Raw genomic sequence first — 22,955 nt, forward strand, 5'->3', positions numbered from 1 at the left:
GAAGACCCCCCATCTCTTGATTCTGAAATTACAATGGTATTAGAAATAGATAGAGGTGCAATGATATGGCGATATACTGGTATATTGCGATGCAACGTCAGGGCAATATGTACCGCGGTACTGAAACCTGGCATCACGATATTTTTTAAAATATTTGTCCCTGTTTGATCAAAATATATTTTTACATATTTTGACTTTTCCAAGACTTACATTGTAAACATGTAAAATTTTTATAAATTGCTGCTGCATATCAATTTATCTAGACTATCAATTAATCTAGACTTGACAATACTGACAAAGTTTTTTTCATTTTTATCGTATAAATGCATCTATTTTTGATGATAAAAAAGCTAAGCTAATAATTATTTAACAGATTGGTATAATGTACGTACTGAGTTTAACCCTCTCCTGTTCTTTATTCATCTTCAGGTCAGCTAGTAGTTGTTTTTGCCCCTCTATCTCTGTGTTCAGACGAAGCTGGGTTCGAGACTCAATCGCACTGTTTTGCATCATCTGCCAATTAACAAAGACATAAGCATAGAAAATTAACTTCTGCTTTATTTTTTCTTTCTTTTTTTTTACCAAAAAGCGTATTTTTATTTCTGCTATACTCTATATTCAAATTCTTCGACTTAAGGTAGACCATGGGTAATGCATTACCTCCACTTTGAGGGTAGGGTAACATTTTTATACATATTAAGAACATTTTGTTTAGAAACAAACATTTTGCTTGTGTAATTTGTTACCTGAATGTTATTATTTGTTTCTTAACAATGGGCAATAGAAAAACATTTTTTATAATGATGATATTACAGATTATTTAGAGTTTCCTCATTTCTGAAAATAAGCCCTTCTAATGACAAAGTCTTAGTTTAGAAATATATCTATAACTCATAAACCACACGGTAAATTTTATTTAAATTTTGCATACAGGTGACCTTGAATACATATAACTGTCCTATGTTGTTAATTTTACAGTTCCTTATGGTGCCCATTACCCATGGTCTACCTTAAAGGGTCCAAAATTCAAACATTCAATCAGTTGTTTTTTTTTAAAGAATATACTGTATTTTTGTTTTATCATAATTATAAGCATTAGTGAAACTTAAAATAAAATGAACTTCATTTAAAAAACCTATTCAAATAAGCACTATTTCCCTTAGGTTATAAAAATATAACACGTGTGTAGATCCATATTCTTTGTATTTTGTATTGTATATTGCTGGACTCATGCTGCAATATATTAATTGAAAGATTCTGTTTCTATTTATTTCCACTTTAACATCACATTCTGTTTAGCATATAGTTAAATGTACGTTGGATCATTTGTTATTTTATAAATGAAGAAGACAAAACGTGAAAAGCTAAGAAAAAGTGTTTGTTTCACTGGGACTGATTATTGAAAAATAGGTCAATCATTGAATTTGACATCATTTATTACTGTACTTCAACAATGAACTTGTCCTACTTCCAAGTTAGAAGAGCTTATAAGTAGTTTCAGATATTTCAATAACAAATACTGAATGTGAATATCCATCAGACTGCACAAACAAACATGCATGCTAGCCATCCTCTATATTGGTGGCATAAACTTGTCATTTTAACTGTTATCTGTCTAAGCTATAAATGAGCCGGGTCATGACAAAACCAACATAATGGGTTTGCGACCAGCATGGATCCAGATCAGCCTGCGCATCTGCGCAGTCTGATCAGGATCCATGCTGTTTGCTTACAAACTCTATAACAAGTAGAGAAACTGATAGCGAACAGCATGGATCCTGATCAGACTGCCCAGATGCGCAGGCTGGTCTGGATCCATGCTGGTTGCAAACCCATTATGTTGGTTTTGTCATGGCGTGGCTCAAATATCGTAAAAATACCTGTAATTGATCGCTGGAATGGTACCCTCTAAAGACTATTTTCTGTAACTGGTACCCTATCTTTTCTGCTCTCTGTTCTAACTGAGTATATGATGTTAAATCACTGAGTTTGTGCGACTCTTTCAAAAACTGCTCAAAGCTAAAACAAAGTCATAAAGAAGGAGACGTTTAAATGATGATAACAAAAAACATTACAATACTATCATAGACTAAAGCTAATAAGAATATTATCATTATATGAGCTATCAATTTCCTTCATCTGTAAATTCTGGAGTATAAATTAGGAGAAGATCTCAATAAGACATGTCTTTCATTCTCATCCTTTTCCATTATGTAAAAAAAATCTTGTTTGTTGTTTACTTGTATGTTCATTATATATAATTCTGGAAATAAATATGCTTAAATCAAATTGTGGAAACCAGTTAAATATTACATGAATATGAAACTGATTTACAATTTGTCTTAACTAGCTTACAACAGAAAACAAACACTCTTTGTAAGTAAGTACATGTACTAACCTTAACTTGCCAGTAAATGCTATCACATCTGTACATGTACTAACCTTAACTTGCCAGTAAATGCTATCACATCTGTACATGTACTTACCTTAACTTGCCAGTAAATGCTATCACATCTGTACATGTACTTACCTTAACTTGCCTGTAAATGCTATCACATCTGTACATGTACTTACCTTAACTTGCCAGTAAATGCTATCACATCTGTACATGTACTTACCTTAACTTGCCAGTAAATGCTATCACATCTGTACATGTACTTACCTTAACTTGCCAGAAAATGCTATCACATCTGTACATGTACTTACCTTAACTTGCCAGAAAATGCTATCACATCTGTACATGTACTTACCTTAACTTGCCAGTAAATGCTATCACATCTGTACATGTACTTACCTTAACTTGCCAGTAAATGCTATCACATCTGCACATGTACTAACCTTAACTTGCCAGTAAATGCTATCACATCTGCACATGTACTAACCTAAACTTGCCAGTAAATGCTATCACATCTGCACATGTACTAACCTTAACTTGCCAGTAAATGCTATCACATCTGCACATGTACTAACCTTAACTTGCCAGTAAATGCTATCACATCTGCACATGTACTAACCTTAACTTGCCAGTAAATGCTATCACATCTGCACATGTACTAACCTTAACTTGCCAGTAAATGCTATCACATCTGCACATGTACTAACCTTAACTTGCCAGTAAATGCTATCACATCTGCACATGTACTAACCTTAACTTGCCAGTAAATGCTATCACATCTGCACATGTACTAACCTTAACTTGCCAGTAAATGCTATCACATCTGCACATGTACTAACCTTAACTTGCCAGTAAATGCTATCACATCTGCACATGTACTAACCTTAACTTGCCAGTAAATGCTATCACATCAGCACATGTACTAACCTTAACTTGCCAGTAAATGCTATCACATCTGCACATGTACTAACCTTAACTTGCCAGTAAATGCTATCACATCAGCACATGTACTAACCTTAACTTGCCAGTAAATGCTATCACATCTGCACATGTACTAACCTTAACTTGCCAGTAAATGCTATCACATCTGCACATGTACTTACCTTAACTTGCCAGTAAATGCTATCACATCTGCACATGTACTAACCTTAACTTGCCAGTAAATGCTATCACATCTGCACACATTCCACTGTAATTATGAAAATATATGTTTAATTAAATGCCCCAGTATTATAATGCTCAAATGTTGTTTATCTCATATATAACACATATAACAAATTAGTTATATTCAAACAATAATCTAGATTTTATTGCACTAGCCTTAGGATTCTTTCGATCATCAAATAACATAACATTACACATTGTATATTTAATCATAAAATCAACATATCTTCTCAACAGATTTTGAATTATATAAAATTTACTAATCTGCTTCATGTGTACTTATAATTTGATTACAAAATAAAATATATTTTTGTGCTTAAACTACATGTAAGTAGGCTCTAAGTATTCTTTGGTTTTTGAGCATAGAAAAACAAAGCCACTAAAGTTTAAAAAAAAATAATGTTAAAATCAGGTTGATAAAATTACAATAATAAAATTTATGAAAAATTCCTTAACATCTGAATAAAGATTAAAATACTTGTACAATGTAATTAAGTAAGATGTTTGTATTGTTAAATTAGTATGGATTCAATAACAGTAAAGTCTATCATATTAATTTCAAAGTGTCATTAACACTGCTAAGGCTATATGGTGACAGAATAGCTTAACTGATGCAGGAATATATCTCTATGCAATATATAAGACATAAGCTTGCACCAGGGTAGAACCATCTGCATTTTACATAGTTTCTACAGAAGAAAGACATCTTTTATGCTAGAATTAAAATCTCACATCAACAATAGTAATTTACAGTCAAAACTGTCTTAAGCAACCAGCCAAGGGATGCAGCTGTTTTGGCTGCTTAAGACAGGTGGCTGCTGAATGGAGGATCCAGTTTTTATTCAAATATATTCTTTATTTTTTAAAAAAAGGTTATATATATTCAAAGTGGACAAACAAGCAATGTAATAAAAGTAAATTATTCTTACTTGATCATATCAGCTATTGGGTCGTGTGTTGTGTCAAGCTGCAAAATTATTGATAAAATACATCATTAATTGATATATATGAGATAACTTATAAATAGACTTTCTTCAGAATAAAAAATATTTGGATTCTCCCAGCTAATCACCCAGTACACAAAACTTTTACAGCTTTTTTTCATATTCATGTAATAAAAATATGAAATTCAATGCTCTAAATAATAATTCTATTAAATTGTGTAATTTCAAATTATGAAAAATAAAATATGTGTACATCAATATGTACATCATAGATGGGCTGCTGAAAATACTTCATCATTCAACTCATTTACTTTTATCTTAATTGACCTCTTCATATGCAACCTTAGAACTAAATTCAACTTAAGCCTTGAAAAACTTTCAACTCAATTAAATTGTATAACAATTAATTATAGGATATCATAAGACCTACCATTTTGAGAACATCTTTGAGCTCATAAAACAGCATCAACTTGACTGTGATCATAGTATCATCATTTGTTCTTACATCTCGTACCTGAATACAAATATATGAGCCGCGTCATGACAAAACCAACGAAATGCGTTTGCGACCAGCATGGATCAAGACCAGCCTGCGCATCCGCGCAGTCTGATCAGGATCTATGCTGTTTGCTTACAAACACTATTACAAGTAGAGAAACTTATAGCCAACAGCATGGATCCTGATCAGACTGCGTGGATGCGCAGGCTGGTTTGAATCCATGCTGGTCACAAACGCACTATGTTGGTCATGTCATGACGTGGCTCATAGCATATACAATATGTTAATTCAACATAAAACAGAGATTGTAAACCTTTAACTTGCTAAATTTCTTAAATTAACTTGTTGATCTTCCATTTTTTAACAGTCCATAATGATTTTGTGGGTATCAAGACGAAAATTTGAAGTTGGTCTGCGATTAGTATAGAGCCTGGACAACCTACCATACATAGATGTGCAGGCTGGCCTGGCTCTAACTTGTTACGAAGGCTAATTGCTTTCCATTCCAGCAGGTTACATGCTAAAAAATCCCTTTAATGCTTGGTGCTTAAAACTGATTTATAAGTAAAATTTTCAATAATGGCAGATTTTCTATATACATCCACTGCTGTTTCAATATAAAAAATATATAATATTTTAAAAGACTTTTTATGCTGTAACATGTATTTAAAAGCTGTTCTGTAAATAGAAAATTTGCTATTGCTTTCAAAAATGTATTGAACTTAAATTAGGGCTGTAAATGTTCTTAAATTCTAGTTTGAAGATAAATAGGTGACAAGAATACATTTTCTATTCTATCATTTATCACTACATATACAACTTAATGTTGTTCAGTATATTTGAAATAAAAGCTTATTAAATACATTGATAAAAATTGTAGTTTTCAGATAAAATATTCTATCTAAGTCAAGTTTTGCAGTCTGTCATTGGACAACTTGATGATTAGGAGGTTTATGTTAATTATACATTTTCTCTAAATATGACTTTATCTGACTAAAATTTTTTCCAAAGATCTAGGCATAATGATACAAAATAGAAATATCACTTAAATACACAACATCAAGCTCTTTTTTAAAATGCAATGATAATTCAAATACATGTTAAAATTATTTCTGACATCTTACATTGTAATAGAACTGTTCTGGGATAACAGCAAGTTGATGGAATTTATCTTTGCCAGGAATCATCCTCGTTTTGTTGTCTGGGTCAGTACCATGCCATTTAAACTCATGTAACCTGAAATAATAGAATCTTATGAATAACTTTTTTGTAGAAAAATGATACAATGTCAAAAATAATAGATTACAAGAACAAATAAAATACTCTTATTTTACTGAAGTTTTAACCAATACAGAAAATACAAAAGAACTAATATTTATAAATCTTAAAGATAACAATGTATAATTTTTATAGAAATATTATAATTTAATAAAGACGAGACATTACTAACCCAGGTTCTATTTATTGAAAAAGCTCTTAGAATCAAGTTTTACATAATTCAGGGTTTCCACTGGCCAATTTTTGTTTTCCACCACTGGGGAGGAGCTACCTCCCGGATGTCAAAATTTTTTTAAATTCTCATTTTTTAATCTGATTACTATCTGAGATAATATAAATATGTTATAAATACATGTATAAAATCAACATTTTAGCTACACTATAAATCATATGTTATAATAATAAAATGTGAGTGAGTACACACCATTCTTCTGCCTCTGGTACAAATACAGTCGGACCTTGTATAATTCTTCGTTGTACCGTGCTGTCCTTTAACCTCTTATATACAACAATCATGTGGTTAGCATCTAGCTTCAGTGCATCCATCACATTTATATTCTCATGTAACATTGGGTTGAAAAATATCTCACACGGTCTGTAATAAAATACATTTATACACTTGTTACTATAAATACACTGCAGTAACAAATTACTATAAAAACATAAAATAGTAACAAATTTTATGATGATTTCAACTGACTATGAGTGTCATGTAAAGTGTCATTTAAATTAATTAAATGTCTGGCAGTATAGAAACAAGTTGATTTGTTTTCCTTACAGTGATGATTTAAATGCGAGTACTTTATATATAACCATGCGGCTGGATTACTTTGCCCGACACAGGTTTACTTTATTTACATGTATTGTCCTTCAATCTTTTTATTGCTTTTTGCTCTAGTGAATTTAAAGTGGCTGTGATCAGGAGGATGAAGTACCAACACCACTTTATTGCTTTGTTTCTGTGAGTCTGAACCAGTATTTTAATTTAATTAACTGTCCATATATACAGAAGAAAAAATATACTTTGAAATAAATGACAAATGCCAAATTACGTGTTCACTAACCCAGGTTTGTGAGTAACAATTCCATTGTTATCCCTGATTTTCAAATACTCATGTTGTGTTGCTGTGTGTCTTTTCAACTTCTGTAACCTCTCCCTGAACAAAAACACCTGTAAAATATTACCACACCTACATTGTATAATTTGATATCATATCAGACAATTATTGTTGAAAAATAATTATTTATCCTAAGGAGAATCAGTTACCCTACAAGTAAATCATTAAATAATGATTTGGAATAAATTTAAATATAATTCTAATTAAAATTTGTTTATTTTGTATATTTTTTTTCACCATTGGCTAATATAGTATATTTTTTTCAATTAGAAATGTCAAATGTATTTCAGCTTGGATTCTTAAAACCATTAACAGAATATTTTCATACATAATTATGCATTATGCAGTCATAGCAAGATTTAGAAGAAGCACTTGTCAAATAACTTTTAAAGCAAATTATGGAACTTAACCAGAACTTCGGGCATTAAGTAGTGTTATTTACAACTAAATAAATTTTAGAGTAAAACAAAAACGCAGATCTTTTTCTAACTTTTCTTTACTAAACACTTCAGAAAATCTGTTCAACATTCTATTCACAATTACCCTAATGATTGAGCTAGTAGGCTAAATAATGAATAATTTCATAGCTATGTACAGGCAAATGTACTAACATTCTGGGGAAATCAACATTAAATATTTGCTTGAATGAAAACCCAAAGTAACCTTAATCACAATTATCTTTCTTTTTCCCTAACATTTGCAACAAAATTTTTATAACATTGCTTATCAATGATGTACATGTACAATGTAGTTATGATAATGAATATCAAAGTTAGACGAGAGCATATTTGTTACTTGGCTTTGCAGGCGTCGATAAATTTTTTGAAGAGTCACCCGCCCAGCCAGGTGAGTGACCCTTCAAATTTACTCACCCTTCATGAAATGTACTCATCATGCATTTTGACAGACAAAATTTGTAAAAATCAACATACGTCTCTAATTTACTATTTACAGGTCTATATCAGTAAAATTGGCTTTATTCATTTACATATTTAAAATAATGTTTATAATCCTTCGCATTAATATATAAAATCTTCAACATAACCTAAATACTAATTTCATTTAAATTTTAACGCACATGCCCACTCAGCTAAAATACTGATAGCTAGCATAAAACATTACTGAATGCGCATGTCTCAAACATTGTCAAATGCTGCTGTCGTTACGGTTACGAAATCAATTCATCATACGCGTTTGACTAGCAATGGTTTATCTCTCTTAATTGGGAAGATGCATTAGCCTCTTCATTTTGGGAAAAGTTAATGCTAAAAATGCTGATTTCGGGAGTAAAAAGCTGGTTTAAGTTCAGATTTTTAGGAAAACTGCATGATTTTAAAGAGAATTTCAATTGGGAAGAGGCCTTTTTTCGGAGTCTGTTATATCAGTAGGACTAGGAAAATCACTGACTAGTCATAAGATCAATTTCCAGCTTTTTTGAAATAGCGTTGACCTGCAGTTTGAATTTTTTACCGGAAAACTTCATTTACATTAAAAGTTTAGCGAAACATCATTTGGATCTGATGAATCTTACTAGCCATGTCGGGCAAGTGGATTTGTCATGGCCTGCTATGTGCCTTGTACAGGTCTGAGATCTTGACAATTGACAGGTACATCAGGCTCAACCATAACATACTTTATTCTTTTTATAGACAATTGATACTTCATTTACTCTAAAAATCATACACATTATTACCCTGTGATGCTTTGTGTATGCTAAAATTTATGAGAAATGATAATCAATGTTTATAATGATTACTGTAGTAGTTATATATACCCGTGCAGGTCCAACCACAAGTCTACCTTCCCCAAGATGGTTGAATATCACTGCTTGTTCACCTTCTAAAACTGTCTTGAATTTCATTTTCTATCTTTACCAATTTAAACAACAAATTGGTATAGTGCAATATCAATAACTTGATATTTTATCCGAAATAGCGTATCCGAATATTCTTTTACTAATAACTTTGTTGACATTACAGACAGGAGCATTCGATTTTGATTTACATGTCACTCACGTATTGAACACATAATTATTTACGTGTTTATTTCATATGGGTACTTTATTTTATTTCAAAAGTCTTCTAATTACTAATTTCTAAATTTATCAAGCAGGAAGTCACGAAACGGTGTTGCGTAAAAATTGTTATGTATATCTTTGTACACTTTACGTTTAAGGCCACGCATTAGGCTACTAAATACATCCACAGGCACGATTATCGGACCTGGGAAGAAAACATGACCACGTTGTTAATAAAACCTCTGTGTTCATCTTAAATGTGTCAAAAAAATCGAAATATGAGCCCCCTTAAAAATATACACATTTAAGATGAACACAGAGATTTTTTTTTATCAATGTGGTCATATTTTCTTCGCACGTACCTGTGAATACATCTACAGCAGTAAGTAAGACGAGAAATACCGTTGCTTAATTCTTAAATTGGTTACTTACCAAAGACAGTTATGCTTCAAGAAAACCGGGGTTTCAAACATTTCAATCATAGATTTTTTTTATTGTTACTTCATTGAAGAATAAGAGTCTTTCGAGGCTGTTTCACAAATCTATAATTTAAGTAAGAGCGATACTACTTTTCTTTTTAAACTTTTATAAATGTTTATAGGAAAAGAGCATTGTGCACGGCTATGAAGTCAAGATCAAGTGATAGTGGACATGGCAAACAGATATGAACCTAGCTTGTTCTCAGACGAATTTTCTGGTTGCAAAAAAAAATCAAGCCCAATCTATCTTGCATTTAGGAGCTGATTTTAATCAGATTGTGCACAAGCAATAGAATAAAAAGCTCAGTTAGATCGCACAGGGTATCGTGGTTCACAATACATTGTACATGATGTAGCTGTGATTTACGAAAACGACCCAGGTTGTAGTGAAAATTAGAACTATACCTATTTATACGAATTATGTAATACTGATACGATTTTCTATCATGAGATAACAGTAAGCAAAAATGTTGATTGTAAAAAGAAATATCATCATGTATAAGTTAAGCCTCTATCACATCAGCCGCACGAAATTTGGTTCGCACGATTTGTAAAGAAATCTGTGTCGTAGAAAGCATGGAAAGGTCGCAGGCAATTTTGACATAACATAAAAAGTCTAACCTTCATGAGTGTCGCACGGGGTATTTAACCAAATTGTTAGTGCTCAGATTTCTATAGTTGAGGTTTCTTCAGAATACAGAAAATCATGGTGAATTTTCAAATGTTTCATTTATATGTAAATTTATACACAAGTCCTTGCATGCGTCCATGCCTATATGGGGTTTTTGTTATAGTCATGTGAAAACGTGACTTCCTGGTGCAGAATTTGTATAGGTAAACATGTCGTTTTGTTTTTATAGTTTTGCTATTTTTAATTTAAAGAAAGAAGTAAAACGCCCAGTTAACTAAGGACTTGTGTACTTTCACAAATCATGAACTAACCTTTAACTTTAAACTAATTACTTAACACTAAATGGTGTACGTGACTCCAACATAACCGAATTATTGAACACATTTTGAAGAAAAAATTCCCTTCTTTTCCAGTTTAGATTGACGTACATGTATATAATAATAATGTATGTATAAGTTCTCGTGACATTCCGTTTCTACTACAGCAACAAATTAATTTTAAGCTATACTGTTTATATATTCCAACATTTATTTAAAATAATTTGCATAATAACTACAGTATACATACAAATAAAGGTTCGAAAATATTACTTTTAAGTATGATATTGATATCGCACGGCACGCAGCAAATCTATGCATGGGATAACTTTGATATTCTTTTTACCCATGTAACCCGTCATTTTACTTTCTTTTATTCCCGTAGCTCACAATGTAATGGTGACAAGTACGGGGTGAATCTCATAATGTATGACTGGACAAAAACCCAAGCTTCATTTTGTCTTCTGAGTACGGATGGATCATGACCTCATGGGACCATACATTAATTTGCCAAACCTTTGACTCAAAAACAAATTCAAAATGTAGTTGAAATGTAAGAAATATCAAACTCTAAAGGGAATCAGTTTGAAAATGTCACAAAAAGAGTTGTAAATAGTGATACTATATTTGATCTATGAAAGACATGCACTGTATATTCCTTATAGTTTTGAATATACATGCATTTGCCTAATTTAATGATATGGATCACATATATTAATAACTAATATATTTTTACAATTTCATAACATCACATGTTTATGTTTAACTGATATATTTTGACGAAAATATTCCATTTGATTTCTAATTTTGGTTGAATGCTTTATCTGATCAATTTGACAAAAGAAACTACAATACACAGTTTCAAAAAGAAATATGAAAACCAATGAAATGTAAGGACATTTGGTATAAAAAGATTTACAACTTGACAAAAATTTAAAAGTGTTATTCAAGGATAAGAAACCTGTTATGAAAACCTAGTAGGATAAAAGGATATTATTAACTGGTAAAAATTAATAATCATTTCCATTTTCAATAATGTTCTCAAATAACAAGAAAGATATTGAAATAAATATATTATACAAATATGGACTTTTTAGCTGTTGAATATGATGTGATATGTACTGAAAAAATTAATATTGACCGAGGCGATAGCCGAGGTCAATATTAATTTTTCAGTACATATCACATCATATTCAACAGGTAAAAAGTACATATCTGTTTTATTATATAATTTATAAATAGCTTTTATATGGCTTATCACATCTGCCATTGCATACAACGGAAATTATTATTTTTCAGCTTGTCTGCTGTTTCCATTATTTGGCCCTTTCCATTGGCATGCTAATCCCTATTGTTCATAAAAATGTAAAACGGTAACTAAAATAGACTAATTTGACTCTTATGTCCACCCCACTCAACGTTTTTAGCATAAAATATAGAATAATAACAACAAACTTGGCGTGATGTCACGTCAAAGTCTCGCGTCTTTTAGGGATTTCCAGAAAATCTATTTTTAGAAGAAAAACCGGTGAATATACTCTGAAAATCTATTTTTAGGAAAAAAACAGTGAATATACTCTGATATTGACCTGTTATTTTTTACAAAAAGTTGCTTGTTAGCCAATCAGGGAAAGGCATTTCAAAGCTATTTATAGATTATATAATAAATATATATATTTCTTAATTATCTTCAAGAGTAAAGATATATCAGATCGTACTTTTTTCTTTAAAAAAGAGAAGAAAACAAATAAGACATTATATATGGACCTACGAGTATATTCACAAAGACATGCTAAGAATTCAATTTGTCGGAAAGAAATATACACGGATACATCTTAATGATAATTGATCATTTTTTTCCACCAATACTAACCAATACTACGGTATTTTCCTGCGAAACGTGCACTGTAATACCACACTTTGGGGACAAACGCACTCTGGGTCCGACCCCTAAGTGCGGTACAAAGTACATATCAACGCACTTTGGGTTTAAGAGATCTGAGAATGTCAACTGACTTCTTCTTAAATACCGAATACTGAGACAGATATCTTTTTCCGAAAATTACAAAATATGCATAATTGAAAATAATTCCTGCCATAATTGGACAGGAATTTCATTTAAATAATTATACACTTATGATCTTGTTAAGGATGTTGGATTCTTATAATATGGCATCCATCTTGGAAGCCATCTAAAATGTTTCATTTTACAAAAAAACTATTATTAATATCAAGTCAGAATTAACTAGAAAAAGGGTAAATCCAGATTTTTAATGGGTCCTGAACAGATCATATCGTATAAAGAACTGGATTTTATTTAGATGGAAATACAAAAATGTATGTGTGACATGCAATCTCTACAATTATCGGCACACAACGCTAGTTCATGGATATGTTATCTAATGTATTATTACACACAATACATATCACACATATCAATATATCGTATAACTTTAAGGCCAGTATCCAAAGACACAATTATTTGAATATAAAACACAATTATAATAAATTGTAACCATTAGATATAACAACTTAAAATAATCAATCGTCTGCTATTGTAAGCCAACTAAATACACATCTCGCCTACTTCGATCTACAATTAACTATATCAACCACAAGATATTATTTTAAAATATCACTTAAATTCGTTCTTATTGATTGATTTTTATGAACCTAAAGTGCGGTCATTTGCTCGATGTCAAAAAATGCTTATGTACCTGTGTACCGCCTTTGGGGGTCAAACTTTGACATCAAAAGTGCGTAACGCACTTTGGGACCGGACCTCAAAGTGCGTTTGACTCTAAAGTGCGGTGTTACATTGCACTAATGATCTATTAAATTACACATAATACAATAGTGAACTTATTATTCTTAATACTAGTAACGTAACAGTGCTCTTTACTAACATGGAAACAACTTCAGCTTTACAATTCCATAACTCAGATATTTTTTTATAATAATAATAATAATAATGAAAATAATAATAATAATAATAATAATAATAATAAAATAATAATACATTTTGTAATAATGATAATAATAATAATAATCGACTGAGGTCCGGAATCTTAGAAATATATAATTTGAATTTGTTAAAAAGATCTACTGGGGCACTTAAAGCAGAGAGATATGAAAACGAAAGTAAAAAAGTATTCTCAGAAATAAATTGAAAATCCTATTTTGATGCTATTCTTAGTCCGCTATGAGTGAAATGCGTTGCAACGCTTTTCAATTGTGGCCATTTTTCACAATTAAAATGACTGTTTATGAAAAACGGGCTGAGCGAATAATCTGAAATTGTGCACACAATTTATTGGTCAAGACCTTCATCAAATTAACATTTATCTCAAAATATCAGTTCCAGTCCCATCATGTCAAAAACTCTGAGTTGAGTCCCTTTAAATGCAATCATGTTGTTTTTTTTCAGATTTCCCAAGATGATTATAATTGCACCACTTTTCCTAGTTATTCTGCTCCACCAAAAATGCACTGCCACGAGTGAGCTGTGTCTGGGGATACACTGACATGTATCCATCAGCTTCCAAACAACATTCCCTCAAATGTTTCAAAAGTTGTTATAAAAGATTACCTAAACACTACAATAGACAGTTTAGCCTTCAACGGAACAAACTGGGACAAGATTACCTCCCTTGATATCACTGTGAACACTATCAAAAGTTTTTCTCTGGATCAAAATAATTTTATTTCTCTCAGAAGAGGACTCACATATCTCGGGATTCATGCCCCGAATTTGCACGTGATCCATGCACATTCATTTGGCGGGCTTACACATCTTCGGGCGTTAGACTTGTCATACAGCGTCTACATCAACGGAACTCAACTAACAACAGCCATTCTAGAAAGCAAGTTAAACCTCGTTGAACTAAGTCTTTGTTATATCTCGTCTGCAAGACCTTTACAAATGGACCAGAAATTCATGCAGATGTTATCATCTACGAACATACAGAGTTTAATTCTTTCTGGAAGTGTTGTGATGCTAAAAGGACCTTTCAATTCTGAAAACCTAACATTTAAAATAACTAATTTTGATTTATCAAATACCACTTTATCGGTAACGGATTTAAGTCTTGAGAGTGAAGTTAAAGTAATGACACTTTTATTACAACATGTTGAATCACTGGATTTATCGTACACCAATTCACGAGCTCTTGAACTAAATTACCAATTTCTTTTAGATACCAGATTTTTTTACAAATGTAAAACGTATAAGTTTTTGGAAATATTCTATAAAACACAACATTTGTTCTTAAACGGTCTCGCTCAATACGATATTTACGGTAATAACTCAATTGTTGATATGTCAATCTGCATTGTCCGTCTAAAATCGCTACATTTGAAAGACAACACAATTGTATATCTAAATACTACAGTAAAATGGCCTGTAAAAAACGATTTTGAAACCATTGACTTGTCTGATAATCACATGAAATATCTTAACCCAGGTTTTTTTACTGGACTTACTAAACTTAAGGTTCTTGATCTCTCGAATAACAGACTATATGAAATGGAAAAAACAGAATCATTCGCGACACTGCTGCAATCATTTCCAGAGCTAAGAGCATGCAACTTATCACACAATAACCTGACATCAATACCAAAGCAGATGTTTATAAATAATACCAAGATAATTACTCTTGATCTTTCAAACAATAAGTTAACATCCATAACGTTTCATGTCCGTCAATTTAAAGATATAAAGGAGTTGATTCTTAGAAATAATAGCATTGTGTATCTTAAAGGAACAGTTTTAAAATTAACCCACTTTTTGGGGCCAGAAAGGGTTAGCAATGATTTAAATAACAAAAAAATCCTTTTCGAGGGGGCACGGCGGGGAAACTGAAAAATTTCAGCAATGGGTGTTTTTCCAAGTCCCAGCAAAAATTTAAATTTAACCCTTTAACGTGAACCAGTATGCCCAACCCCCCCCCCCCCCCCTCCCCATTGGAAAGGGAACCTTTGAAAAATGGGGAATATTTATGAAAGGGAGAATGAAAATTTTTTATAGGGGAAATTTTGGGGGCTAATACCTCTAGTTACAGTTTTTTGTTTTCGCAGTTGTTGCCCTCCAAAAAAATAATAGGGTCGAGACAGAGGCAAGAAAGATCATTTTTCATTAATAAAATTGAAAGGGGGGACTTTCCACAAAAAAACCCTCTTTCCCTTTCCCTTTTTCAACGAACCGAAGATAGAACCTGATAACAGAAGTTATTTTTCTATTGACGAAAAATCTTTTTTACTAAGGGGGGTTTTCAGACCGCCCCTTTGGTTTGTAAAAGCGCCCGGGCAATTTTCCCCTGGTTACCCCACTTTTTAAATGAAATTTACCGTCTTGTTAATGTAAGTTTTGTAACCGTGTGCTTGGTGTCAAGATTGTTCTGTGCAAGTCGGTGGTGTGAACTTGAAATGAGAGCAGCAGAGGAAAGAAACAAGCCAATAGTGTTGATATTTACGGAGAAAGTGAAAAGAACGGAAATGCCAGATATAATGAAACACATATTTGATACTCGTACTAGAGCAAGAATTGTGAATGAAAATAATACATACATTTTAATACCAGGTTATGACATATTGAGTGCATCTATTTTAGACCTTGCCATTAAGGATTTTGCAAACTTGCGAAACTCTCTTGATGCGTGAAAATGAATAAAAACATATTAAACTGTGTATATAGGACTGTAGGAATGTATCATAAGATTTCTTTCATTCATTTTTTTCCAAAGCAAATGCACATTAGACATAATAATAAACAGTTGTAAAGTAATGCAAAAGAATCCAAATTCGCTATATTAATAATTATCGTACCATGGTCTTTGTTTGTTATGTATGCGTTTTATTGTATTATTAATTTTGTCCTTGGTAAACGCCCGATCTGTCTGGGTTTTTTTTTTTTTTAAATGACTTGCAGCAAGTTTTAAACAAAAATTTGTCTGATTTACCCCCTTTTATTCTAGCGTTTTTTTTTAAAAATTTTTGGGGAGCGTTAAATTTCCCCCTGGAAAAAATAAAAATGTTTCTTTTGGGGTTTTAACCCAAAATTAAGTTCATTTAGATACTTTCCACGCGCCCAAAAACAACACCCAGGGGCATTATGTCTGGCAGATGTGGGCACCTGACCATTGCCAAATTTTAGTAAACTAGATAATCCCCTTTAACGTCATGGTTTTGGGTTCACCACCCCATTTTTAATAAAATAACAAAGTCAGTTACTTTCATTCATTCACCCTGCCACGGAAGTTGGGAACACTTTACATGTCATTAAAATGTTAAAAAGTTGATGATAATTAAATCGTTTCAAAATAACTGCGCAATCACCGGCTTTGTCGGTCATATTTTTATTATAAAACTATTATAAAAATATGACCAAAGCTTTGACTTGACAAAGCCGATGATTGTGGAAATGCTATAGCTTTAGCATGCGAGATTTTGCTAAATTACTTTAAAAAAATTATTGTTTGGTTTAGTTGGATGGGAAAGCATTAAACAGTTTTGCTTCTTATAGTATTATCAAACAGCGTGTTGAAATAATTGCAAAAAATTGAAACCGGCTAAATTATTCTTTCTATACTCGAAAGTCATGTTGTACTCATGTTGATTTATATACGAAAGTCATGTCATTATTTTCATATTTAAACAGTTTGTAAATAATATTGTAGACAAATCAGTCTTAAGTTATGTGTGTTTTGAATGTAATTAAAAAGTATAATAGAGATTCGTAATTTAAAAGGCTCTTTATGAAATGACAGCTTATCACTTTTTTTCGTTATTCTGAAATCAATAGCCCCTATAGAAAAGGAGAAAATGTATAAAACAGTAAAGATAATATCACTTGAGTATATTATACTTTGTTTCAATACCACACTGGTTTTAATTGTCTTAAACTAGCCCTTTACTAAAAAGATATTACTGATAGATATACAAATTACCAAAATTTTAGCTATAAAGCTAAATGAACGTTATGACCTCTACTTGTAATTCTTTACGTTTGTAACGTCGCTTTTCATTGGATAATCGTGACACTGTATAATACTGCACATTGGCAAACCCGCATAGAGCGGCATAGAGCGCTCGACATTGTGGGTTCGATTCCTAGGCTTGCCAACTAAAAATACTAATATCAGTCTTTCAATCAAAGTCCCGTGTATGACTGCTTAAACACTTGGCACGTTAAAGAACCAGGGGGAGCATCTGGAATTTAGGCATCTTTCTGTATATGTATCTTGCACTATCCTCCAAAATATAAAATGACTAATATACTCTTTTGGAGGATTCGCCCGTGTGGGCAACCGGTGGCGAGTATAAATAAACTCACACGCACACGCACACGCACACGCACACGCACACACACACACACACACACACACATACTGCATATTTGTAGTTCACTTTTCGTTGAATAGTCTTGACGGAAAGTAGCACACTATATGAAATTCTCATAATAATGAATAATTTATTTTTCAACGGGCTTTCAATTCAACATTTAATAATTACAGCTAAAGTAACAAAAGTTCAGGCACACACAGGTACAGATATTTTGAAATAAGTTCTCAAAAAGGTGTCTTTTGTATTTTATGTCATCCATTGCCTTACACATAATTTATTTAGTGACAATAAGTTTCCTCCCCATATAGACTTGTTGTTTGATATCTTTATTTTACTCCTATGATTCTTTAGATCTATACAGACTTTTATTTGCACTTGTTATATTGTATTTCATATCCTGGGTTCACAAAAGCCTTCAATTTCTTTTCTCAACTGAAACGTTTCATGAACACCAGTATTTTTCAATGTACAGATAGAATAAGAATTATCTTCTAACACGACCTTGAAATAGGGACAGGACGTGACAGCACTTTTCCCCAGTCTTGTTTTGCTTTTATTTATTAGTCTTCTGGTCTTAAATTATATTTTCATATTAAGTAAGTTGACATGCTTTTCTAATTAAATATTCGGTGCTAACTGGTAGTATCTTATCATAATTAATGCCGCCCGGAAAACAAGTAAAGTACTACCCTGATTTGGTCTGTCTCGATATTTTAGCTTCTACTATCTCAAATTACTGATTTGAGGAAAGAAGTTCACTAAAATCAGCATTTGTCATCAGATATATTTTTATGTGTTTAAGGAACTCCACTGAGGTCCAAAATTAAAAAAATTGTATTTCTTTCATAGATTTACCGGGACACTTAATAACCGGGACACTTAAAACGGAAAGATATGCAGAAGTTAATTAAGAAATGCTTGTTAGCTAAGAAATAAATTGAAAATAAAATCGTAGTATTGTGTTATTCTTTGCTTTAAAAAGAATCTTTTTGGTTAAAAAGACTAAGATAATATATAATCAATTGTCCTGTTATAAGAGACCTCTGTGCAAAAAAGTGAAATATGAGCCCCCTTAAAAATATACTACAACTTAACTTGTAGTATATTTTTAAGGGTACTCATATTTCACTATTTTTTTATTTTTGACACATTTAAGATGAACACAGAGGTTTTCTTTTATCTATGTGGTCATATTTTCTTCCCAGGTTCGATAAACTCGTGACTGTGGATCATTCCGGTGGCGAGGGTAAATAAACCAAATACACACACACAGTGTTATTCTTAATCCGATTTCAGTGAATAGCGTTGAAAAGCTTTTGAATTTTAGGTCATTTTTCACATTTTGAATGATTATTCTGGAAAACACGGAATAAGCGAATGGTATGAAAATTTGAAACAAGTTATTGGTCTAGACTTGTATCAAATGGAACATTAATCTCGAGAAGCTCATGTCAAAAACCTCAGTGGAATCCGCTTGAAAATATCTTGGCCCACTTTTTTTTCCTTAAGATATCAATGTCGTATAGAGATTTGTTTAATTTTATGCTGTATAGTATCTCATATATCATCAATAACTGGGTACGAGTTTATGATTTTATTAATGGGCTAGGAAATCCAAATAGATATATATATAAAAAACAACATGTCCCACATCAGCATAACTTTAAACTCGTCACATAACAAATCCCTTCAATTTTATAACGGAATGGGCCGAGATGGGAATAAATATTGTATAAAAAGAGTTTTTATTTTATAAAAAATGCATGAGTATAATAAGCTTATAATGATGAAGAAAACAATAAGATATAAACAACATCGTTATTGATTTAAAATAATTATATTGGTTTTCATCCTCTATAATGTTAAAAGGAAACCTACCATTGACATTAACGAAAAACAAATCGAATCTCTCCTCTGTTATTCATTCGACTAAGGAGTTCCATTAAAATACTTTCTAAATTTTACACCCCCTTACATGAAATCCTGATTTCGCCCCTGACTTATCATTTACTATGACAGAATGGGTATAGTCACTGCTACTTTATCATGCAAGAATGTTGTTTATACTCAGTTAGCAACTGATTTAACGTTATGAGTAGGCTGCCACATGAAACAGACTTACGTAAAATACGTCATAAAACACGCTCACTCATTATCATACGCCGAGCCGTGTGGACTAATTTGCATATGTACGAATTTTGCGAGGTCATTAAGCTTGTTGACAATGCGTATTTTCACTTTGTATCATCTATATAGCCTTCAGAACACAATCATTTACAATCATTTATATAAATGTTCATTATTGTTGTTATTAGATAAGCAAGTAATGTGCTCATGTGAAAACAAAACATCCTATCTATGTAAAATTGTGAACTTGTATCAAAGAACCAACACAAAACATTAAAGCGCCATGCTAGAAGAGGGGCAGCAGTCCTACAAGGGAAATTGTCAACCTGTGATATATCAAATACGAGACAAATGTCCGTTTAGATATGTCATGTACGAGACAAACGTCCGGCTGTGATATGTCATGTACGAAACAATGCCTAAATGTGATACATGTATGTCATGTACGAGACAAATGTCCGGCTGTGATATGTCATATACGAAACAAATGCCCAAATGTGATATGTCATGTACGAGACAAATAACGGTCTGTGATTTGTCCTGTGCGAGACAAATGTCCGACTGTGATATATCAAGTACGAGACAAATGTCCGCTTGGATATGTCATGTACGAGACAATATGTCCGGCTGTGATCCGTCATGTACGAAACGTCCGGCTGTGATATATCATGTACGAAATGTCCGGCTGTGATATATCATGTACGAAACGTCCGGCTGTGATATATCATGTGCGAGACAAATGTCCGGCTGTGATATGTCATGTACGAGACAAATGTCCGACTGTGATATGTCATGTACGAGACAAATGTCCGGCTGTGATATGTCAAGTTACGAGACAAATGTCCGGCTGTGATATGTCATGTACGAGACAAATGTCCGTCTGTGATATGTCATGTACGAGACAAATGTCCGACTGTGAATATGTCATGTACGAGACAAATGTCCGGCTGTGATATGTAATGTACGAGACAAATGTCCGGCTGTGATATGTCAAGTACGAGACAAATGTCCGGCTGTGATATGTCATGTACGAGACAAATGTCCGTCTGTGATATGTCATGTACGAGACAAATGTCCGACTGTGATATGTCATGTACGAGACAAATGTCCGCTGTGATATGTAATGTACGAGACAAATGTCGGCTTGTGATATGTCAAGTACGAGACAAATGTCCGGCTGTGATATGTCATGTACGAGACAAATGTCCGGCTGTGATATGTCATGTAGAGAACAAATGTCCGGCTGTGATATGTCATGTACGAGACAAATGTCCGCTGTGATATGTCATGTACGAGACAAATAACGGTCTGTGACTTGTCCTGTGCGAGACAAATGTCCGACTGTAATATGTCATGTACGAGGCAAATGTCCGAATATGATATATCATGTACGAGACAAATGTCCGACTGTGATATGTCATGTACGAGACAAATGTCCGACTACAAAATGATATCATGTACGAGACAAATGTCCGGCTGTGAGTATGTCATGTACGAGACAAATGTCCGACTGTGATATATCATGAACGAGACAAATGTCCGACTGTGATATGTCATGTACGAGACAAATGTCCGACTGTGATATATCATGTACGAGACAAATGTCCGAATGTGATATATCATGTACGAGACAAATGTCCGACTGTAATATATCATGTACGAGACAAATGTCCGACTGTAATATATCATGTACGAGACAAATGTCCGACTGTAATATATCATCTACGAGACAAATGTCCGACTGTAATATATCATCTACGAGACAAATGTCCGACTGTGATATATCATGTACGAGACAAATGTCCGACTGTGATATATCATGTACGAGACAAATGTCCGACTGTGATATATCATGTACGAGACAAATGTCCGACTGTGATATATCATGTACGAGACAAATGTCCGACTGTGATATGTCATGTACGAGACAAATGTCCGACTGTGATATGTCATGTACGAGACAAATGTCCGACTGTGATATGTCATGTACGAGACAAATGTCCGACTGTGATATGTCATGTACGAGACAAATGTCCGACTGTGATATGTCATGTACGAGACAAATGTCCGGCTGTGATATGTCATGTACGAGACAAATGTCCGTCTGTGATAGATCATGTACGAGACAAATGTCCGACTGTTATATGTCATGTACGGGGCAAATGTCCGACTGTGATATGGCATGTACGAGACAAATGTCCGACTGTTATATGGCATGTACGAGACAAATATCCGACTGTGATATGGCATGTACGAGACAATATGTCCGACTGTGATATATTATGTACGAGACAAATGTCCGACTGTGATATATCATGTACGAGACAAATGTCCGGCTGTAGTATGTCATGTACGAGACAAATGTCCGACTGTAGTATGTCATGTACGAGACAAATGTCCGGCTGTGATATGTCATGTACGAGACAAATGTCCGACTGTGATACATCATGTACGAGACAAATGTCCGACTGTGATATGTCATGTACGAAACAAATGTCGGTCTGTGATTTTTCCTGTGCGAGACAAATGTCTGACTGTAATATATCATGTACGAGACAAATGTCCGACTGTGATATATCATGTACGAGACAAATGTCCGACTGTGATATGTCATGTACGAAACAAATGTCGGTCTGTGATTTTTC

At 32.9% G+C, this 22,955-nt stretch overlaps 1 protein-coding gene across 1 annotated transcript; it reads right to left on the reverse strand.

Annotated features, from left to right (window-relative positions):
* Window positions 1-366: 366 nt before the first annotated feature.
* LOC132759912 (uncharacterized) lies at window positions 367-9,544 on the reverse strand. The gene is made up of 9 exons (XM_060751785.1): window positions 9,173-9,544; window positions 7,345-7,451; window positions 6,705-6,875; window positions 6,127-6,238; window positions 4,934-5,017; window positions 4,489-4,526; window positions 3,543-3,584; window positions 1,881-2,019; window positions 367-513 (listed from the first exon to the last, which is right to left on the reverse strand). The coding sequence occupies exons 1-9, from the start codon at window positions 9,257-9,259 to the stop codon at window positions 367-369; spliced, it is 927 nt and encodes a 308-aa protein (XP_060607768.1). The 5' UTR covers window positions 9,260-9,544.
* Window positions 9,545-22,955: the final 13,411 nt, after the last annotated feature.

This window comes from Ruditapes philippinarum, unplaced genomic scaffold, assembly GCF_026571515.1.
Source record: "Ruditapes philippinarum isolate M1 unplaced genomic scaffold, ASM2657151v2 ctg2444_1_1_1_1, whole genome shotgun sequence".
NCBI lineage: Eukaryota > Metazoa > Mollusca > Bivalvia > Venerida > Veneridae > Ruditapes > Ruditapes philippinarum.